The sequence below is a fragment of the Phyllostomus discolor genome, chromosome 7 (assembly GCF_004126475.2).
Source record: "Phyllostomus discolor isolate MPI-MPIP mPhyDis1 chromosome 7, mPhyDis1.pri.v3, whole genome shotgun sequence".
Lineage (NCBI taxonomy): Eukaryota > Metazoa > Chordata > Mammalia > Chiroptera > Phyllostomidae > Phyllostomus > Phyllostomus discolor.
In genome coordinates, this window is record NC_040909.2 from 132,729,983 (window position 1) to 132,749,751 (window position 19,769).

The 19,769-nt window shown below is 49.7% G+C and overlaps 1 protein-coding gene across 5 annotated transcripts in view; it reads right to left on the reverse strand.

The window, feature by feature from the left end:
• Positions 1 to 19,769, reverse strand: part of ASAP1 (ArfGAP with SH3 domain, ankyrin repeat and PH domain 1) — a 269,830-nt gene that overhangs the window by 64,714 nt on the left and 185,347 nt on the right. For all 5 annotated transcript variants that reach the window (XM_028533939.2, XM_036031426.1, XM_028533938.2 and 2 more), the window contains 4 exons: positions 8,681 to 8,755; positions 8,129 to 8,178; positions 3,622 to 3,751; positions 2,083 to 2,168 (listed from right to left, as the gene is read on the reverse strand). In XM_028533939.2, coding sequence (XP_028389740.2) covers positions 2,083 to 2,168; positions 3,622 to 3,751; positions 8,129 to 8,178; positions 8,681 to 8,755 — 341 coding nt within the window. The remainder of the gene's footprint in view (positions 1 to 2,082; positions 2,169 to 3,621; positions 3,752 to 8,128; positions 8,179 to 8,680; positions 8,756 to 19,769) is intronic.

The window sequence follows — 19,769 nt, forward strand, 5'->3', positions numbered from 1 at the left end:
CCTCTACCCACAAGGAGGTTTTCACTGTGCAGGGCGGCCTTCCACTGATACCTCTTGCCCTGGGGTCCAAGTCCAATCCCAAGTGCCACCACCTCCTTCAAGGAGCCTTCCTTAGTCTCTATGGCCCCAAATCTCTCCTTCTTTTGCCGCCCCTTGTTATCAGTCACTTCCTAGCTCCATTATGATCACTGATGAACCTGACTTACTTCCTGTTCCAGGTATTCACTCCTGAGGGCACAGGCTTTGTTTCGTCTCCACCCCAGGACCTAGCAAAGTACCTGGCTTTTGTTAGGAGATTAGTAAATTATTTGTGGTAAGGGAAAAGTCAAGAATAAAGAGAAGGTGAGTTAGCCAAGTAGGTTGGAGTTGCTCTTTTCCCCCACATTTATTAACAAAGGCATATACACACACACACACACACACACACATATCCATCCAACCATCTTACATTTTGGGAAACTTGTTTGTGTAGGTTAAACCCTCCTCTGTGGACTGGGAGTTTGAGATCAAGAGATTTCTAAAATCAACTGAAATCAGATTTGCTGCCAAAGCATTATAATTCAGAAGACTAAGAAATTCACTTATTTCTGTAAACGTTTCAAAGCAATAATATGTTTCTAGGAAAACTAAAATTGAGGGAAGATGAAAACCTCCCTAAACCAAAATCAGGGACCACCACACACATTTCAAGTTTCAACAACACCGCCCCCCCATCCCTCCCGCCACTATACTAGGAAGCCTAAGGTTAGTACAGGTCTTCAGCATGGGGCTGCCAGAGGCAAATTTATCTTATAAACATGAAATTGTTTCCACTGCAATGTATTATTTTTTTATATCTGAAACACATTTATACAAGGTAGAATTTACTTTGAAAGAGGAAAAAAGTTAAATCATTTCATACACATACTAATTTGATGATTAAAAAGCTTCATCCGGAAGGGACTCAACCCTGTATCACGAAGTTTGTGAATGAATGATTTTCAGCCGCTCTGAATCATCTCAGCAGCAGACACACTCACGTAGCAAGCACTGGGCTGAGCATTCCACGTGTCTTATCTCATGCAATTTGCACATCCTCCCAAACCTGAGGAAGGTCTACGAACCTTAACCCCATTCGACAGATGCGGATACTGAGGTTTGGAGAAGCACCTGATAAAGGTCACATGGCTGCCTAGCTGCAGAGCCGGGATCTGAACCCAACTATCTGTCTGACTGAGGCCTCAGCGTTTCCCCCACTGTTAGTGCTGACCTCCTTGAATGTTTCACTCGAATGCAAAGATCTTCCTGCGTGTAACACCAGTAAAAGGATTAAGTGAGCTTGCCAAAGGAAATCATAAACGTGAACACTTTGGAGAGTAGGTATCCTGTCTAGCCCTAATGAATGACTTTCACATTACTCCACTTACAAATGTGAGAGCTGCCCGCACCGCCTCCCAAAGCCCCTGCACCATTTGCACATCACGCCTCTGCCAGGAATCCCACAAACGCTAACCTGCCGGGTCACCAAGAAGTGAACAAGCAAGTGCGGCGCCACAGCCATGAACACCGTCAAAAGGTGGCCTGGCCACGTGAGCAAACTAACATGGGGCTGGTGTAGAGCCATGGGTATCTCACAAAATACACCAGCACTTCAGGTGTAAATGCAGAGTACTCTTAATGTCCGAATTAACAACTTCACTTAATTTAGACGATAAAAAAGATAACGAAACCCCAAGTAGGAATATGTGATACAAACGACACAATACTAGGTGAGTTACCGAGGCAGCGGGGAGGGGGAGAGGGTAGAAGGCCTCTCTGGTCACAGGGACGCACGTATCTGTAATGAGGGCTCCAGGCCAACGCTGGCCTTTCTAAGGAACGTCACAGTTTCACGTAGCCAAGCGGCTGCACCAACGCGAGTCACTATGTACAGGAAAAAACCATGACTATGGAAGACAATGCCACTTCTTACCACTTGGCTGTGGAAGGCCATTCTACCACTTATAGTGACCAAATGAAGGCCAGAAAGAAGGCAGGCGGCCGAAGTGAAGGGTGAAGGGTCCTTACTTGAGCTCTTAGTCACCACGACAACGGTCTACTTACTTGCACTGTGCGTGATAATACTTTATCAGATTCTGCAGCAGATCCACACCCTTTTTGGTCTTGATTTCATTAACTTTGATGAGATACTGTGGAAAGGAAAGAGAACCGGGTGTCGGTCATTACAGACAGGGCTCCTCGGTCACGGTCTGGGGCGGCAGACCCCCGATCGTGACCTGCACCGTCACTGGGCCTCGGCTGTCTCCAGACAGGGCGAGCGTGATCTAGGGAATGTGGATCGGGCACGGGCGCAGGCGCACTGAACCAGCGGTCAGTGTGTTAGTGTGTACAAATGCTCGAGTTAGTTTGTTAGACAACTGGAAATCAAACACAGCAAAGCATTCTGGATAAAATTAATTTATCTCCTCTGCTGCAGTGGCTCTCAAACTTAGAGTTCACGTGGTTAAGGCCTGAAAGATGGTTCATTCTTTGCAGAAAACAAGAGAAACAGCATTCTCTCTAAGGAATACGCTGGAAGGTATTAAAATTTTTATTTTTAAAATATTTTACTTATTTATTTTCAGAGAGAAGGGAGGAGAAGGAGAAAGACAGGGAGCGAAACATCAATGTGGGAGAGAAACATCAACTGTCCTCTTGCACGCCCCCAATCATGCACCTGGCCGGCAGCTCAGGCGTGTGACCCAACTGGGAATCAAACCTGTGACCTTTCAGTTCACAGGCTGGCATTCGATCCACTGAGCCACACCAGCCAGGGCAGGTATTAAAACATTTAGACCCCAGAGGTGAAGTAGAAAGAATTTCTGCTACTGAAAATAGAAGAATAAAAACAACGCAGTGTTGCTTTGTGCAGTAAACATCATGGGCTCTGATTCTGACAATGGGCCCCGGTTTCTACTGTTTGTGTGTTGACACTGCTGGCTCCTGTGTCGTTGTGGGGCAGTGTGCACAGGCAGACCAGTTCTAGAAAGAGGCAAAAGTTTATGGGCGGGGGAGCGGGCGATGGGGACAAAATTAAGGAAGAAAGACTTAAAACAGTGTCCACAGGGGCCGGTCTCTAGGTCACGGGCGCTGGTGTGCGACGAGAACACAGTGTGAGAGCCACCGCTCTCCGTCCGAGGCAGCATGCCGCCCACTGCATTTTCTCCACGAGCCCTGGACTTCCTCAATGACCACTTCGTTCAAGCTTTCACTCAAACGGGACACGTGGTTAAAAACAAACAAACGAATAAACAAACATGCTCTGAACCTGTCCCAGGAAAACCTAACATTCACCAGGGTTACCTCTCGCCAACATTCCCCGCCCCCCCCACACTCATTCACAAGCAACATTGAAGTTCTCACCAAAGAATCCTGTTTGGGCTGCAAGAGCCCCATAGGCCCCAGGCTCAAAGCATGAGACAACAGTGACAGGGATGATCCCAAAGGCTTGGAGAAAAACGAGATTAGAATCCTTAAGTAAGAGCCCCTCCTCTCCCAATCACACACAGTCTGCTCGGAAGCGCGAACACTGCCGACCCGCGGGAGGGGCATGAGTTCCCGCGACTCCAGGCCCAGGCGGACGGCGGGCGGGGCTGCTCTCACCTCGCACATCTGCAGCTGGAAGAGGCGCCGCTCCTTCTCCATCTCCTCGGCGATCTCGGCCCCGGTGATCTCCGTGCGGATCATGCCGTGCTGCTTCGCATGCTCCCTCTTCTCCTTCTCGATTTTTGTACTGTGATTAAAGCAGACATCACCATTAACACGCGCGTGCACACACACACACACACGGGTCTTTCCTTCAGCAAGAACCACTCGATTATTTCTTAATTACTGGAGGTAAGGTGCAGGCGCTGGTGAGCTGGCAACAGCAATCGGCAGCAGAAGTCCAAGTTCAAAGAGAACAAGCACACTGACTGGATTTCCACCTAGAAAGCTTCTCACATTTAACTTTGATCTCGCACAGAATGGGTTTGCGCAAACGCTTACATGTTGGTTGGCACAAAGAAATTCTGACAGTTTACTTTCTCTCGGGGAAGTGCTTTGTGATGAAAAGAATCAGAAAGTTGAAGAGCTGAGGCATATTCTTATTTTCAACAGATGACTTAGAATTATTTCAAGGCGAAGTATGTAACAGGTCTTTGTGGGTATGCACGGAAATTAGTCAAAGACAACTGCCAATATTCCTGTAAACTTGGGCTGCTTCCATATCCCAGTAACACATTTTAATCATCCAACCGCCGGCACTAGATTGTACAAAAGGAGGACTGGGAGGAATCCAAATGTCTCATTTGGAATCTATGAAACCTCCTTCAGCGGGGAGGCGCCCAGAATGATAAGAAAGAAGAGGTCCCACACTAATAAAACCTACAGGACCCGAGGCTAACGCTCAGCGATGGCAGCAGATGCTCTGGTAGTAACGCCAAGGGTCACAGTCCTCTTTCCAAAAACCCATTTTAGCTTGAAAACAGACTTCTGATTTCAGAAGCAGCCTGTAATTTCCAGCTGTGACCACAGAGACTAAGTGACTTAGCCCTCAAGTCTTCCTTTAAATTGTGGTGTTGGAGAGCCAGCCCCAGGGAACGCCAAGCTCCAGGCCTACACGCAAAACACAAACAGTGGAAAACCGCCCCACCGACCCGATCAGCGGGAAACCCGTTGCAGTCGAGGCTGGGGTTTACACTGATACCTGCACGCTGCCCCGAAGCAAGTCTTACCCCTGCCACCTCGGCTGTCACACAGGCGGGACGGCAGGACTTTGCCAGACAGAAAATAAACCTCAGCTCCCTCCCCACTGGCGTGGGTGGGAGAAGCAGCAAGAAGCCATAAACACTGGAGAAGAACCATGAGGGGCAGGCGTCACTTCAGAGCAACGACAGACTCCCGAGTCAACATGGTGGCTTGATCACCCGTGTTTATTCCTCCTCTGTTCGGCAATCCCGCTAACACGACAGGAAAGCCATTAGAAAAGTGTCATGTTCCAAAGGCAAGAACTGGAGACAAAAGAGGAGGAGAGAATTCTACAAGTGGGTGACAGAGCAGGCAGGAAAAGAGGAAGTCTGCACCCCAAATGATAGGCTCCTTGCCCGCCGGGCCTGCGTGGCTTCCGGAAAGAAAGTTACCATGTGCAATCACTAGACAGGGGCTGGGAACTACATGGCCCCTGATGACAGGCCAGGAGATGTGACATTTAGAACACCCCTGACAGAAGAGCTGTCTTGACATCCTAAAGCTTAAAACCTAAAAAGGCAGCTCACCGCCCTCCTGACAAGCCCTGCCGGTGGATATGAGCTTTCAACCCACGTTTGGGGGCCTTGCTCTGAAGTACGAACAGGCAGCCAGGGATCGGGAGATAATTGAAGGAAGGCTCCGAAATGAAAGTGAGAAATCAAAATAAAAATGTCAGGGATGGCAGTGAAAGGAGCCAGAGGTAACAGGGAGCAAAAAATGTCATAAAATGTAACCAAATCTTCAGAGACTTAATCCATCTATGAAACAAGAAAAGAAACCATTAAATTGTAAAAAAAAAAAAAAAAACCCCACAAAAAACCCAACCCAACCCAACCCAACAACCACATAAAACCCAACTAATTGAGAAAAAGAACTTTTTTAGAAATTTAAAATATTATAGCCTTAACTGAAACAGCGGGAAGAAAAGGCTGAAGGAATAACCTAAACTACAACATAGACAAACAGCAGAAAAGAGAATTACAAGGACAATGTAGAAAGTCCAATATGACATGAGAGGAGTTTTAGAAGAATGAGAAGATAAAAGCAGGAGAGAGAAATTACAAGAAAAAATTTTCAGAACTGAAGAACTAAAAACTGCAAGTAGAAGGTCAGCATGCACACCATGAAGACACTTTGTAAAAAACCTTTTATGAAAAGAAGACCTCAACGTTTCCTAACTGAAAACACCACCGCCCCTTCTACACTGTAGAGAAATAAATGGGAATCAGAGACGCATCAGATTTTTTCATGATCTGCAATGGAGTGATGCTCTCGACACCTTGAAAGAAACTGGTTATAAAATTATGATCATACACCAGCAGAATGAAGATAGTTTTGGGCATGCCTGAACATTTCACCTCCCTTAGAGTTGTTCCCTGGAGGGCTGTGCCAGCAAAACAGGGACTCCCCAGTGTGGGGGGGGGGGGGGGGGGGAAGTAGGCGCCCCTCCATGAGGGGGCAGCCCAGATGACAGCCCCCCTCTGACCTACAAAGCTGTGACAGGATGTTTCCAGGAGAGAAAGGAAGGAGCTGCCAGGGAATTTAATAACTGATATAGAATCACTGCAGTAATACAAGTCATGCATTTTCTACACAGAAACATCATTAATAGGTGCTGGACACCTGTTGGAACAGACAAAAATTCACAAAAGATTCATATAGAACCGAGTCAAGGGAGAACAGAGATTTTTTTTTAACTAAGAAAAAGCAAAAAATTGAACTTTAAGAATGGAAATTCAGCCCTGGCTGGTGTGGCTCAGTGGACTGAGTGCCGGCTTGTGAACCAAAATGTCGCCGGTTCGATCCCCAGTCAGGGCACACACCTGGGTTGTGGGCCAGGTCCCAAGTTGAGGGGTGCATGAGAGGCAACCACACATTGATATTGCTCTCCCTCTCTCCCTCCCTGACCCCCTCTCTAAAAATAAATAAATCAATCTTTTTAAAAAGAATGGAAATTCAATCACAATACACCACTGAAACTGATAATGGCTGTTTTTTAAAAATCATCTTTTTTTAAAAGATATTTTTACAAAAACTGATTTTTCTCTGTAACTCATAATCAAATGAACCCAACTCCATCAAATACGTATTATGTTTCATTCTTTTCTTCCTGTACCAACTATACATCAGTGAGAAAGATGTACTTATCTTGGGAAAGTAACTGGTTGTCAGAGGTTCATTAAAAAACCAAAACCAAAACCCAAATCTTCCCAATGAGGTAGGTCCTCAAGTCGGGACCCACTCAACTCGCTGTTCCTGTGATACATTTCCGGGTCCGGGTAATTCCTCCATTCCTTCACTAAATACTCCCTGTGCAACAACCACAGGCCAGTGACTCTGAGGGGCACCGGGAGACTCAATTACCACCACACACAGGGACCGCGTGGTCCCTGTCCTCACCAAGTTCAGATTCTAGGGGACAGTACCGACACGGGGACAGGAGAGTCATGTATCTTTGATAGAGGAGCTGTGAATGGCACCTGGGTCACTTTAGAACACCTAATGTTGGGTGACATTCACCATACGGACCACCAGACGCTCCAAGGTCTACAAACACCACACGGATTTGTGGACGGACACAGTAGTGCCACCACCATCTGCAGCCCTTTAGCTGACAAAGCCCGCATCCTGTCCTATTGTTCCTGTGTCCTACAGAGGAGGTGTGTTCCACAGCAAGTCTACAGCGAAGGTTTTCTCCCTGTTCTGTGGACGCCCACCCCTCCATAACGACTTGGTTCTATTTGGTCCAAGTGCCCGCAGTCGCCTCCGGGCAGGGCAGTACTCAGTCACAGGCACGAGCATTCACAACCCACTGTCGGAGAAAGGGGATGCGCTGGCCCCCAGCATTCGTCCACATCGGCTGACCACGTTAAGGGCCCTTTTGTTCTCAGCTGCATTTATAACTGCCCGTGCACAAAAGTGCTTCTAAGACAGCACGCCAACAACGCACGTATTACGCAAGCAATTACGAAAGCAGTTTGGGAGAAAAACATTTAATCTTGAATTTTTCTTTCGCTTGTGTTTTCCTTTTGCTGTTTCTGCCGCCCACGGAAATGCCTTTTTATTCTCTTATGTTTATAGTTATGGAGTTTTCAGCCAAGATTTTTATGAAATGCTTTCCAGTACGTTTCTCCTCCCACCCCAGCCCGTGGCCTGGTGTTACACCCGTGTCGGGACGATGAAGCAACGTGTTACGGTTCGGAACGGTGAGAACAGTGAGAGCCAGCCTCTCAGCCCTTGCACGCACACACTAGACAGATTTGTTGTCCAGAAGATGTAAGTGACAGGCTCTGTCCTTTTCTCGGTCATTCTTTTTCTTGGGAACTCACCACAATTATTAAAACAAAAACAAAATACAGAAAACCACACAAACACAACTTACAACTTCGTCTCATAATCTTTCCAGGCTTTGTCGAATGGCTTCTTGAGATCCTTAGAAAAGAGAAAATGAAATTGAAATTCAATGTACTGTTGTTTGAAGGCAAGTAAATAATTTTCAAATAACATCTTAGCAAAAATGTTTCCCTTTACGGGATGCTTGGAAGTTTATACAAGACACCTGCACGCACATCACGCTATTATCATTACAGACGAGAGGCCTAGGAGAGTTGGAAGGGCGAGTACCCTGGTCACATGGGTCAAGCGGGACCCCACTGGGCCCAGGGGGTGCCCCAGGAGTAGAGCTGGCCCCAGGGGCAGACTCTGCCCCACCCACCCAGGCTCCCGATCTTCCTCAAAGTGTCTGCTCCGTGTTCCTCAGGCAACGACATTACGGGAACTGGGGCGTCTTTCTCAGTGATCATCTTCCAACAACATTTTTTATGCTGAAAGGGTTCAGAGTGCCTTTTAAATGCAAGGACCACTGCGATCTCAAAAGACCAAACAAAACCAATCCTTTCGAGTTACAGGGGAAATCACATTTGTGCACACTTACTCCTTTGACTCCCTTCAGGTCTCCCTTTAACAAGGAATCCAAAGTGAAGATCACATTGTGGTTCAGACCCTGGAGCTGCAAGACAAGCAGAGGTGCTGGCCGGTTAGCAGAGGGAGCGCACGGGCAACGGGGAGACCGGCTGGAGCTGCCTGAGCACCTCCCGCTCACCAGGCTTCAGGGCCTCACCTGCTCCACCTGCAGGAGGGACTCCCACCCCCCCCACCCCAAGCCGTGGCCCCACCACACCACTTCCTTTTTATATTCTTTTCTGGCATGTATCAGACCTACAATCATCTGCTTTGTCCATACATGTGTTTAGTCTCTCTGGCCAGAACGCAAGCTCGAGGAGGGCACAACCTAGACTGTTCTGCTCACGGCAGCAGCCTCAGTGCCCAGATTTCACGGAAAAGACAGGTACTCAGGAAGCGGCACCCACCGCTGGGGTGCAGGGTTTTTCATGGTTCTGAGCCAGCGGCCTGGCTCAGTTTGACTTTAAGATGGCAGGAGGGGGAGTCTGCAGTCTACAGAGGAGAGGGAGAAGCTGCGGCCCAGTGGAGAGGAGGGCGGCTGGGGAACCAAGGGAGGGATGCACGAGAGTCAGCAACCCCGGGGCTGAGAAGAGCATACAGTGCAGTTTGTCTTCAAGGAGGTCACTAGTACAGTAAGTCCCCACTCAACAGCGTAGGTAGGTTCCGTGACTTTAAGGGACACGAGACAGTGAAACCAATTACACCGCAGGCTAACTGATACCAACATGAATTAAGTTCCCGCAGCATCTCATCAGCATCATAGCGAAGCACTAACTGAACAAACTTGGCTGTTATTTGAGGACCTGCAGTATATTGATGAAACCAATTCTAGTGGCCTGAAACGAAGACTGCAGCCACCTGCAGAGACGGAGAGGCAGGTGGGTTCGCTTACTGGAGCAGTAACTTTACTTACATACAAGCATCATTTGTCTGTCCGTCTGTCTGCCCATCTGTCCACCTGCCATTTACCAAGTGCCCATTCTCTGACGCCCTCTATACCGGGGTGAGGGTGGCAGAGACAAAGAAAATGCCATTCCTGCCTTCAGAGAGCTCGCACCCTGGGGACACGCGGGTTCTTCTGTGAGAAGAACCAGCGCCGACACTCGCCAGCTTCGTGTATAACCCTTTTAACCGCATCCAAAGTGAGGATATCCCAACCACTCCTGACGGCTGCTGTGAAGATGGAACAAGTGCCACGGAACGTGGCAATGGTGAATGTATCTGAGCCCGGGTTCAGACAACAGCCAGGCGGCACACAGGAGCCAGGCCCACTGGTCGGCTGTCCCATGGGGAACCAGGTTGGCATTGTACCTAGGCTGCTTTGAGGCTTGCTTTTGCAAAAACTCCCTCACCCTGAGTTAAGACAGCAAATGTTTAATGCGTATCTTTGAAGTAACTTCCCAAAGTCTGTGCTAAACCTCCCAAGGACAGAATGTAACCAGTTCAACCACTTTTTCCCTGGCATCTGCAATACCCTTTCTTTGTTATCAGTAAGAAGTAATCAACAACATCCTTTTCTTTGTTATCTGTAAAAGGTAATCACCTAAAGCAAACCCGTGCATAATGAATGAGGACCTTCCTTGATATAAAGCTCCCGGAAAAGCAATAAAAGCCTGTCCAGGCAAGGGTCAGGGCACGCTCTCACCCAGAGAGTGGCCATGCTGTCCCTTTCCTCCACCCGACTTCTGCAGTCCGTGTGAATCTGTTTGTAGCATCCACCGCGGACCCCGCTGGCTGGAGTCCGCACCGAATGAGTTAATGCACGTGAGAAGTGCTGGATTCCTGCTTTTTTGTAAGATCACGTGGACATTAAACATGAGAAGGGCGATGTGGGAGCAGAGAGGGGCCGCGCAGGGAGGCCTTCCTTTGGCCCCTCTCCTCCCGAAGCCGCTACTGTGCCTCTCGTCCTGGCTTCCTGCTCTCTGCAGGTGCCCCCATGCCCCTGCCCTCCCTGCTCCCCCACTGCATGCACGAGTAAGCCTTTCAGTGCAAGCCACCAGACGGGCTGGGTCAGAAACAACCAACTCTTTCTCATTTCACAGACAAGGAGGTTCTTACCGAGACAATTCTATCCATGCAGTTTCGCCAGCACCTGTACAGAGAAAGCAGGCCAGCAGGCTGGCCAGCAGTGAGAGGCCGCAGGTTCGGTCCACACCCACCTGCCCAGGACACTGATCCTCGGGGAGTGCGTTGAGAAAGAATCGTAGGTAGGGTGATGCTTTGTGGCTTCCCAAGGGGCCACAGGACATACACTGATACAGAGAATGCCTATGTGCTGAAACTTCACGGGGGAAGTGATTAGGAAGAAAACGTCTTTCAACAGGCCCCTTGGGTTGGGGGCTTGCAGGTAGTAATAATAATGATGATGATGATGATGATGTTGAAAAACACTGTTCTTGGATAAAAGACGGGAAAATAAAGCCTAACAGGACTCGTCCCCTGCCCTCGATGGAGAGATGAGGTAACATTTTGCTCTGGGTCCCCCGCAGTCTCGTTCCTGGGAGATGAGCCCTTGCGTCCCGCCAGGCTGTGTGCCTCGGGCCTTTCTGGGGATGGTGGGTGAGTGAGGTGGTGCCCACCCCCTGCCCCCCCACTAACCAAGCCAGCACCGACCTCTCCTTGCTCATGGAGGCATTACTTTCCTTCAAAATCCTTACCGTCCTTAGCCCTTCATGTATGTGCGTGTCTCCTTACTGGGCTGCTGTGCCCCCAGTGTGACTGCAAGCTCTTTGAGAGCAAGCCTGCATGTTCACTGGTGCATTTCCAGAACTGAGAACACGGCCTGGCACCGAGTGGCCACTCGGCAAATATTCGTGGGATGAAGGACACACAGAGGCGTGTGCCCGAGGTCCTTCTCTACAGGACCGTCTACCCTGGCGGGGAGGTCACTGTTGGTCAGCAGGGGCTGGCTCATCAGTTATGGAAGTTCTACACGGCCGCAGAAATGAGGCAGCTCTTGATGTCTAACTTTGCAAATGCTCCCAAGACAAGCTGTCCTGAAGTGAAAGCAAAGTGTAAAACAGAGTTCACAGTGTGCGAGGGTCTGTATAAGAGGAGAACAAAATATGCTATGCTCAAATTATTTCGGAAAGGACGGAGGAAACTGCTGAGACTGGGTCCTCTGGAGACTGCGCGGGCAGGGGGAGGGACACTTTTCACCCTGTACTTTTTTGCATTTTTAAGAAGACTTAGTAACACGTACCATGTTGTTTATTTTAAAAAAAAGTTAAAAAATTCTAAAACAAAAAATGAAAATAGCGATTATAAACCATTTTTAATGTTCAGTCACCCATGACACTAATCCCTCGTGAAACGAAGCAGGAAAAAGCACGATGTTATTGCCCCCTTGATCTGAGGGCTGCGTGAGAAAAATGACAAAAGAATCAGGCAACTCTGTGGTTGGCACTGAGCGTGGGGGCTGTGAGGAAGGCACAGTCCCTCAGAAGCCATGGACCGACCACGCGGCACACACACGGCACACGCCTCAACCTTCCGATGCCGTCACCGCGCCCAGGCCCGGGGCAGGCGGCGGTGGGCTGCTGGTGCGCGGATGGAAAACCCTAAGAACGAAGCATTTCCTTGTGGTTATCCACACACATACTCTAGGGGCTGATAAGAAACCAAGACGGCAAAATGATGTGCATGATGAATCCAGAATCTTCCCAGAGACAAGCCTATATGAAAAGGACACAGGAGAACAACTTAAAAACTTACAAACTCTTCCCAACCTACTTCTCGGGGAAAAAGTAGAGTCATTTATAAAAGCTGGCAGAGGAGACTGTTTAAGTGAGAAGTGAACGGTAACGGCCTGTCCTTATAAAGGTGCAGAGAGGCAGCAAAGAGGAGGAGACCCATTTCCCGAGGAAAGAATGCTCAGGTATCACTTAGGGAGAGGCAGAGCGGAGTCCCCTTCACTGGACATCTCCGAGGAGAGCAGACCCTTTCCTCCGACGCTTTAGGGTGTTGCTCGGTAAGAGGTGAATCATGTAGCTGCACAGCTGGAGGATTCTGTGATTTTCCAGTTGCTGTTTTTTTTTTAACATTTATTCTCTAGTCCTTTCAGGATCATGTCTCACGGCCCGAGCAAGACTTGCGAACTGCGGTGTCACAAAAGCGTCCCTGCCGGCGGCTGCAGTGCAGCCAGCGTCACACAGTGACAATATGGGACAGGCGTCCTGCAGCAGCTTCACCATCTTCAGTGGGTTTCATTAAAGAGCCTTTCCAATCTACCACACGGTTATTTTCCATTTATGTCACTAAAATTCTATCAACTCCTTCCCCACCTACTCAGCTGTAACCCGTTTCCTTCCCTTTCAGGGTAAGGTTGAGCCGAGTTCTTCGCGGGGTTCCCCACGACGAGAGGCAGAAGCCCATGGTTTAGGAGGACATCCTTTCCTGTCTTACTGAGCCGACGGCACGCTAGAGACCACGCTGGCTGGGGCCGATGCTTCGGTGTGGCGAACACAGCTGCTCCCCAAACCACCGCTGCCCGTCTCCTCCCGCACGGACGGCTGCCTCTCCTGCGAGCACACACACACCAAGCCCGGCCGGAAACTCGGAAGGCGCCAGCCGGGAGGGGGCGGAGGTCTACCTGTCACTATGCAAAAGTGACCTGTGTCAGCAAATAAACTGCAGTCAATACTGGTTTTGATTAAAATAGCCATTTATTCCTTACCATTATTTGGACACTACCAGGCTTGGTGACGACTTCACAGTTTTCCTCTATGGACGGACACACACACACACAGGCACACACACACACCTTCTGATTTCCCACCCTAACTTTATTGCTTTACCACAAAATGAAAGGACCTCATTTATCTGCTGACTCATCACCCATCTTTCCCCCCCACCCAGGAAGTAAGGCTTCTTAAGGGAGGGGCCGCACCTGTCTGCTCACTCGCTGACCAGACCCCAGCGCAGGAGCCATGAAGCCGTCGTGGGTCACCCTGTCCTGTGGTGTCCGTGCGTGCTGCCCTCTGCAGCCCAGGGAGAGGGCCGGTGACCTGCCACGGGGGGGCAGCAGAGAGCAGCATGGCTCTGCAGTGGCACCTCCAGGATACCTCCGTGCCACTGCCTCAATTAGCAAGGACATAATTGGCTTGCTTTGTCATCCCGCATTAATTCTGACATTCTCCCTACCGTTGGCTGGTTCTCTCTCCTTCCTCTTCACAGACTGAGAGGTTTCGCTGAAAGTAAAGCTAATGCAAATCTGCTGACTTGCTCAGCACGTTGGAAAATCCAATTAAAACAATGAGCCAGCTCCCAGCAGTGAAGCCATTCCCTGGCATAAATTAGGCCTTCTGTCTGGTGGGTTAACTCCTTCGCACCCTAGGGAGCTATTGACCACCTTGGAGCTATTAAAACTGGAGCCTGGTTTGTCATCAGGCCGTTTTCCAGGGGATTAAGATACAGACGAGAACCTTTGAAAGCGTTTTTTCCGGCCCGAGCCGGGAAGCCCACAGGCATGTGGCCACTCATCACTCCAGGCCTGGATAGCTGGCCAGCCGTTGGCCTTGCTGACTCAGTTTCCTAATCTGACAATGAAAGCTCCAGCACGATCCTCAACTAGCCGCCGCCGGTGTGAGAGGGGCAGGGAGAGGGACACCACGCGGCTCCTGCTTTTCCACTGGGCTCCAGTGGCCGCCCCCGATAACCACCCGCAAGGTGTTCTTAGGTAACCTGTTCGCACGGGCTCGGCGAGTTAAGTGGAGGGGTCAAACCACAAACCAGGTCTTCACTCCGAAGTCGGTGAAGCATGTATGGCACTGTGTGCAGATATCAGAACGTTCTGAAGACTATAATACCCTACCCACATAAATACACAATTATCCGCGATTACTGACCTATTCAATTCAGCCTTATTTTATTTTATTTTTTTGCATTCGCATCAAGGGGAAACAAAGAACACTACTCACAGGTGGAGGGCACTTACAAATCCAACACCGATGAGAGCTAAGCAACCTCTTAAATAGGGCGTGACACCGAGCCTGGAACAGGGCGAACACTTGGTGAACGCTGGCCCAGGCAGGGCCAGAATTGAGAACGTCTCTTCTTTAGAAAATGCTCTTACCTCAGTCTTTCGACATCAAGTGTTATCAACCAATGCTTAAGGCTGTCTAGTGTTTCTGGTTTTTAAAAAAGAGCATCTAAAAGCCTAAGAGAATTGTTTCATAAGGATCTACTAATTATCTGTGGCTCAACCCAAGGGTCTCCCTCCCCTGAGCCTTCCCTGACACCCGTGTCTTCTGGATGAATGAGCGAGTGAGTGAGCGAGTGAACGGAAGACTCCGCCTCTGGTGACCCAGCTTGGGAAACGCTGGAGGGGAGATCTGGACTCAGCCGGACCTGCCTTCAGAGATGTGGGATTTCCGTCCCTCCCTGAACTTCCAATTGCTCACTACAGCTGAGCAATGTAGTCAAGAAGGGGGCCCATTATTTTTCGTGGGAGATGTAGTAAGAGGCTCGTTCCAGATGGAACGACTAGGCCGTTTCTTCGTATTTACACCGAAGGGCACCAAAGGCATCAAAGGGCGTAATAAAAACTAAAGAGGCAAAGTGTAAAGACGCAACCAGCCTAAGTATCAGAAATTCCATACTGAAAGGTAAATAGGAAATAAATTCTAGAAGTGTAGTCACAAGATGGATTAAAAGGAAAGCAAAGAAAGAAGTGAAATGGACCGCCCGACCCAGCAAACCACCTAACCCAGCGCTTCTCAAAGCGGTTGCATGAGCAACGGTCTCCCAGCGAGGGCCAGGGAAGTCAGGAATCGTCTCTGAGCTGGACAGGTCTCTCCATCACAGGACCGTTGTCAAGCCCTGAACGGACACACGAGCGCCGTCAGTCCCCAGGGGTAACACGAAGTGCCTTCCCATCCAGAACATTGTCCCAAACCAGGCGTGAGATGAGTGTTTCCAAGAAAGGCCTTAGGAAAAGGCCATCGCACACTGAGACTCTGAGACTCCTGCTCACAGGCAACAGGAAGCCAGGAGCACTGGGCCCAGAACGGCCACTGTGCCCGCTTGGCAGGGTGGACACAGCTATCGCACCCGGCTGGCTGGTACCAGTGGAGCCCGGAACGCGGTGCTGTCCATCCCTCTCATGAGCCCGACTTCCCTGGCGCCAGACGACGGCAGCCCCGAAAGCAGCACACTGCCTGGGCCACAGTCCCACCCGGGAGTCTGGGTCCTGAGTGGGCGGCCTGGTCTAACGGCTGCAGAGAATGCGGGTGAGGAGAGATCAGAAGGAGCAACCTGCAGAGGAATCCAAAACTGGTTCCGGACAGAACATTCCCTCTGTAGCAGGTGGATGGCAGGACCCAGGCGGAGGCCGCAGCTGGGATGGAAAGCGGGAACTCTGGGAAGAGCGGAGGGGCGGAGGGACGTGCGAGGCCGAGTGTGGCAGAACGCTCCGAGCGTCTGCTTTTCACAACGCGCCTCCAGATCGGGCCTGGGGAAGGTGTTCCAGAGCCTTCCGGGACCCAGATCATGCCGACAGAAGGCTGTTAATGATCTCAGAACCCTGTTTGCCTGCTTCTTGCAACATCTGTGCCACTGTTTTACTCGCCATTATATAAATCAATACTTTTTTACTTAAATAAATTAAGCATTTTATGCACTACGTCCATAAAAGGAGGTCCATTCATACCCACTGAGAGGCAGTCCGCTGTGCTGCTTAAAGGCACAGACCCCGGAGCAGGCCGCCTGGTCTGGCTGCCAGCTCTGAGGACTACCTGGTGCTCCGACTCAGTTTCCCCAGCCATTAGATAAGAAATAACCGCAGGCTACTGCCTGGCAGGGGTGATGTGAGGCTACCGACGGGTGTATAATACATGCACTTAAACAGGAACAACAACGGAAACTTATTTAGCAGCAAGACCTGACCGGAACGGAATTCGTTGGGTGGGAAACTCTCACGGGGACTGAAGTGGGGCTCCCAAGACCCTTTCTCCCACTTCGTGTAAATACTCACATCTTTCCCTGCGGAGGTGAAACTGTATTTAAGTATGAGGGCCTGCCTAAGAAGTCACCGGGGCGGGGGCAGGGGGCGGGGTTGTTCTACAGGGTGCATTCTGTCTCCCTTCTGAAACCTGTAGGATTCTGAAGTTTGGAACACATCTGGCCTCTCTCTAGGGCTTCGCATAAGAGACTGTGGACTTCGATGATATAGATACACAGTGTCTCTGTGTATAAATGTATACAATTGCTTCAAAGGACCTACTATGATATTAGCATTAAGTTGGAAGTCAGAATTATATGATGGTCTTTATCTTCTTATTTATTTCATATTCCTGAAGTTTTTATGTTGGGCATGGGCAAAGCTTGTAACAGGAGGGAAAAAGAAAGCCTCCCTCTTACCCACGCTCCACCCACCCGCACGGCTGGATCTCATTCCGCAGACGGCCCCACAGCACGAACGGGCAGTGAGGCGTATCGGGACATGAGGGCATGTCTGAGAGATCGAATGCAAAACCTTGCAATGACGGGTTACCATTCTGCCAAAAGATGAGGTTTTTTTTAAATGCATGATATAATCCAGGGCACCAGGCGCTACCAGCTAACCACTGAGTATACTCAAGCCCTCTACATTTTTCAGTGTTTCAAAGAACTAGAGAAATAATCTGCTAACAACCTCAATCCAGCCTGCACATTTCTAGCTATTCCCTTTGGAGGGGGGAAGAAAAGAAGAAAACTGAAAACTAAAAAATCCTCAGCTCAAGCCACAATTCCCTGCAGTCAGAAACTGCACACAGGAAGTGCTGTGCAGCTGGAGAAATCTTTGCGTTGCTTCAGCAGCTCTGAAGCAACATCTGCCCTCTAACTGCCGGAGGAGGCGCAGGCCCTCATGCACGCCCCGGCACCGTGCCAGGCCCCGGGGGAGAGCAGGAGCCAGCGGCACTGAGGGTCCTGGCTGGACCACGGCCCTTCGGGCACCTCCTACAGTTTTACAGGAGGTTTCACGTCTATTTTCTAAAACTACAGCTACACTGGGGCTGGCTCTTGGTTTCACTGGTTTTCCTCTGCCCACTGAGAAGCTATTTCAATCCACCGGCTACTCCTTTCCGGTCCCATTCTGTGGTTTGGAAATTAAATGAAGGCCACGCTCAGCTGGCTCCTTAAGGTCGTGCCCGGCGTCACAGGCCGTGGTGGCCTGGCATGGGGAACAGGGTGGCACCGGCAGTGACTTTCCTGCTTCCCTTGAAAGGGTTAAAAAAAATAAAGATCGGGCACAATTTTTGTGTCGTATATTTACTCAAAATAATAATACAACATATTTGGAAATAGCTAACACTCAACCGTACCCTTTCTTTTCCTTCTTTAGTTTTCATTTTTTTAAGGACAGGGAAGTCGCATTATAAGGAAAGCCTTTATCATGAATATATGAACTAAGAAAGGCATTCAAGGTGATAAAACAGAAGGAAAAAAAAAGGCGCGGAGACAAGAAATAGCCTCTACTTAGGTGAAACAAATAATTTGTGTCTGGAGTTGGCATTAATTAGGAAGGCCTCTTTAATTGGAGGAAGGACAAGTTTAGAGACATTATTAAGTCAACCAAAGGAACATAATACTTTTTTAAAAAGCTAAGATCTACCAACATATACCATGAACGGAACCTATGACAGGCACCTCACAAAAAAGCCCACGCACTGGACACCTTGCCACAGACACCCTGCAAACGTCCCTGAAATAGGTCACGTCCACGGTTCCCTGGCCTCTCACCACTAGGGGGCAGCATTCCCCAGCCACACTGAGACCGCACGAACGGGTTCACCTCGGGAGAAACCAGCCAGTCACGCCACCTCTGCGCAACACTGACCGCAGGGAGAGGGCGTGGGAGTGCCGGTCGGTGGTCTGAGGGAAGAGCAGAGAGTGTGATTCGGGTGCACAGAGAGTGTACATTTGGTTGACCTTGAAGTGTTTACATAACAATCGCTGTATCAGTCATGGTTTTCCCTACTTTCTCTCCCTGACTAGTGTTTGATGATTTAGATATTTAAACCTTTTATTTTGAAAAATACATATATTATAGACCTCCCCCCATTGCAAAAATAGTACAGAGAGGTCCCTTGTGCCCATCAACCAGCTCCTCCCAACATATGCCTGCTGGTTCTCTCTCTCTCTCACCTTACCAACCCCAGACATCGGCACTGGCACAAGGCTGGTACAGACCTCGCCCATGCGTGTCAGCAGTGTCAGCCTGAGTGCACACACTGCCAGCACGCCCCTGTGTCCAGTGCTGCGGCATTTCGCCACGTGCGCGGGGTGGCACGACCACCGCCACAGCCCAGGCAGAACTGACCGCCCACACAGAGACTCCCTGGGACACTCCTGCACGGTCCACGCTCCCGCCAGCCACTGGTCTGGTCTCCGGCTCTGTAAATGTACATGGCCTAGACTTCACTCGGAAAAACACACACACGGCACGGTGATCTTGTTAAAGGTTTCACTGTTTTACGAAACTTCTTGTTTTCACTGTAAGGTGTCAAATGCCCACGTCGGTGGAGAGAACATGGAGTGAAAGACAAAAGACCTTCTTGTGTGTACTTACATGACCCCGCACAGGCGAGTCCTGATCCTATCGCTGCCCCAGTACCTGGGTCCCCACCAGGCAGGCAGGTGTCCCAGACCTGGCTCTCCCAACAGGGAGGGGATGAGCCAGCAGTGGGTGGGGCTGAGGGCCCAGGGCCAGGGTGGGGACCTTTCAAATCTCTCACTCGTCCCAGACAGGGCAGGTGCATGTGGCAGCCCCAAGGGAGACCTAATGGAATACAAAATTGCTTACCATGTGTGATTTCCTGCATTTGAAAAAAAAATCCAGAAAGTACACTAGTAAGATAAACCCCCAGTACCAAAGGACAGGGGGAATACAAAAGAGAAATTGCAATTTTCTCTATGTAGTCTAAGTTTTCCCCATCAGGCATGTGCTCTTTTTATAAAAAGAAAACATGCATAAGTAAAGCCCCCCCCCCCCCCCCCGCAGTGGCTATGAACCCCCCACAGTCCACTCAAGGGCAGTCTAACTCAGTGGCTCACGTGGGTGACAGGGTGTTCCTCACGGG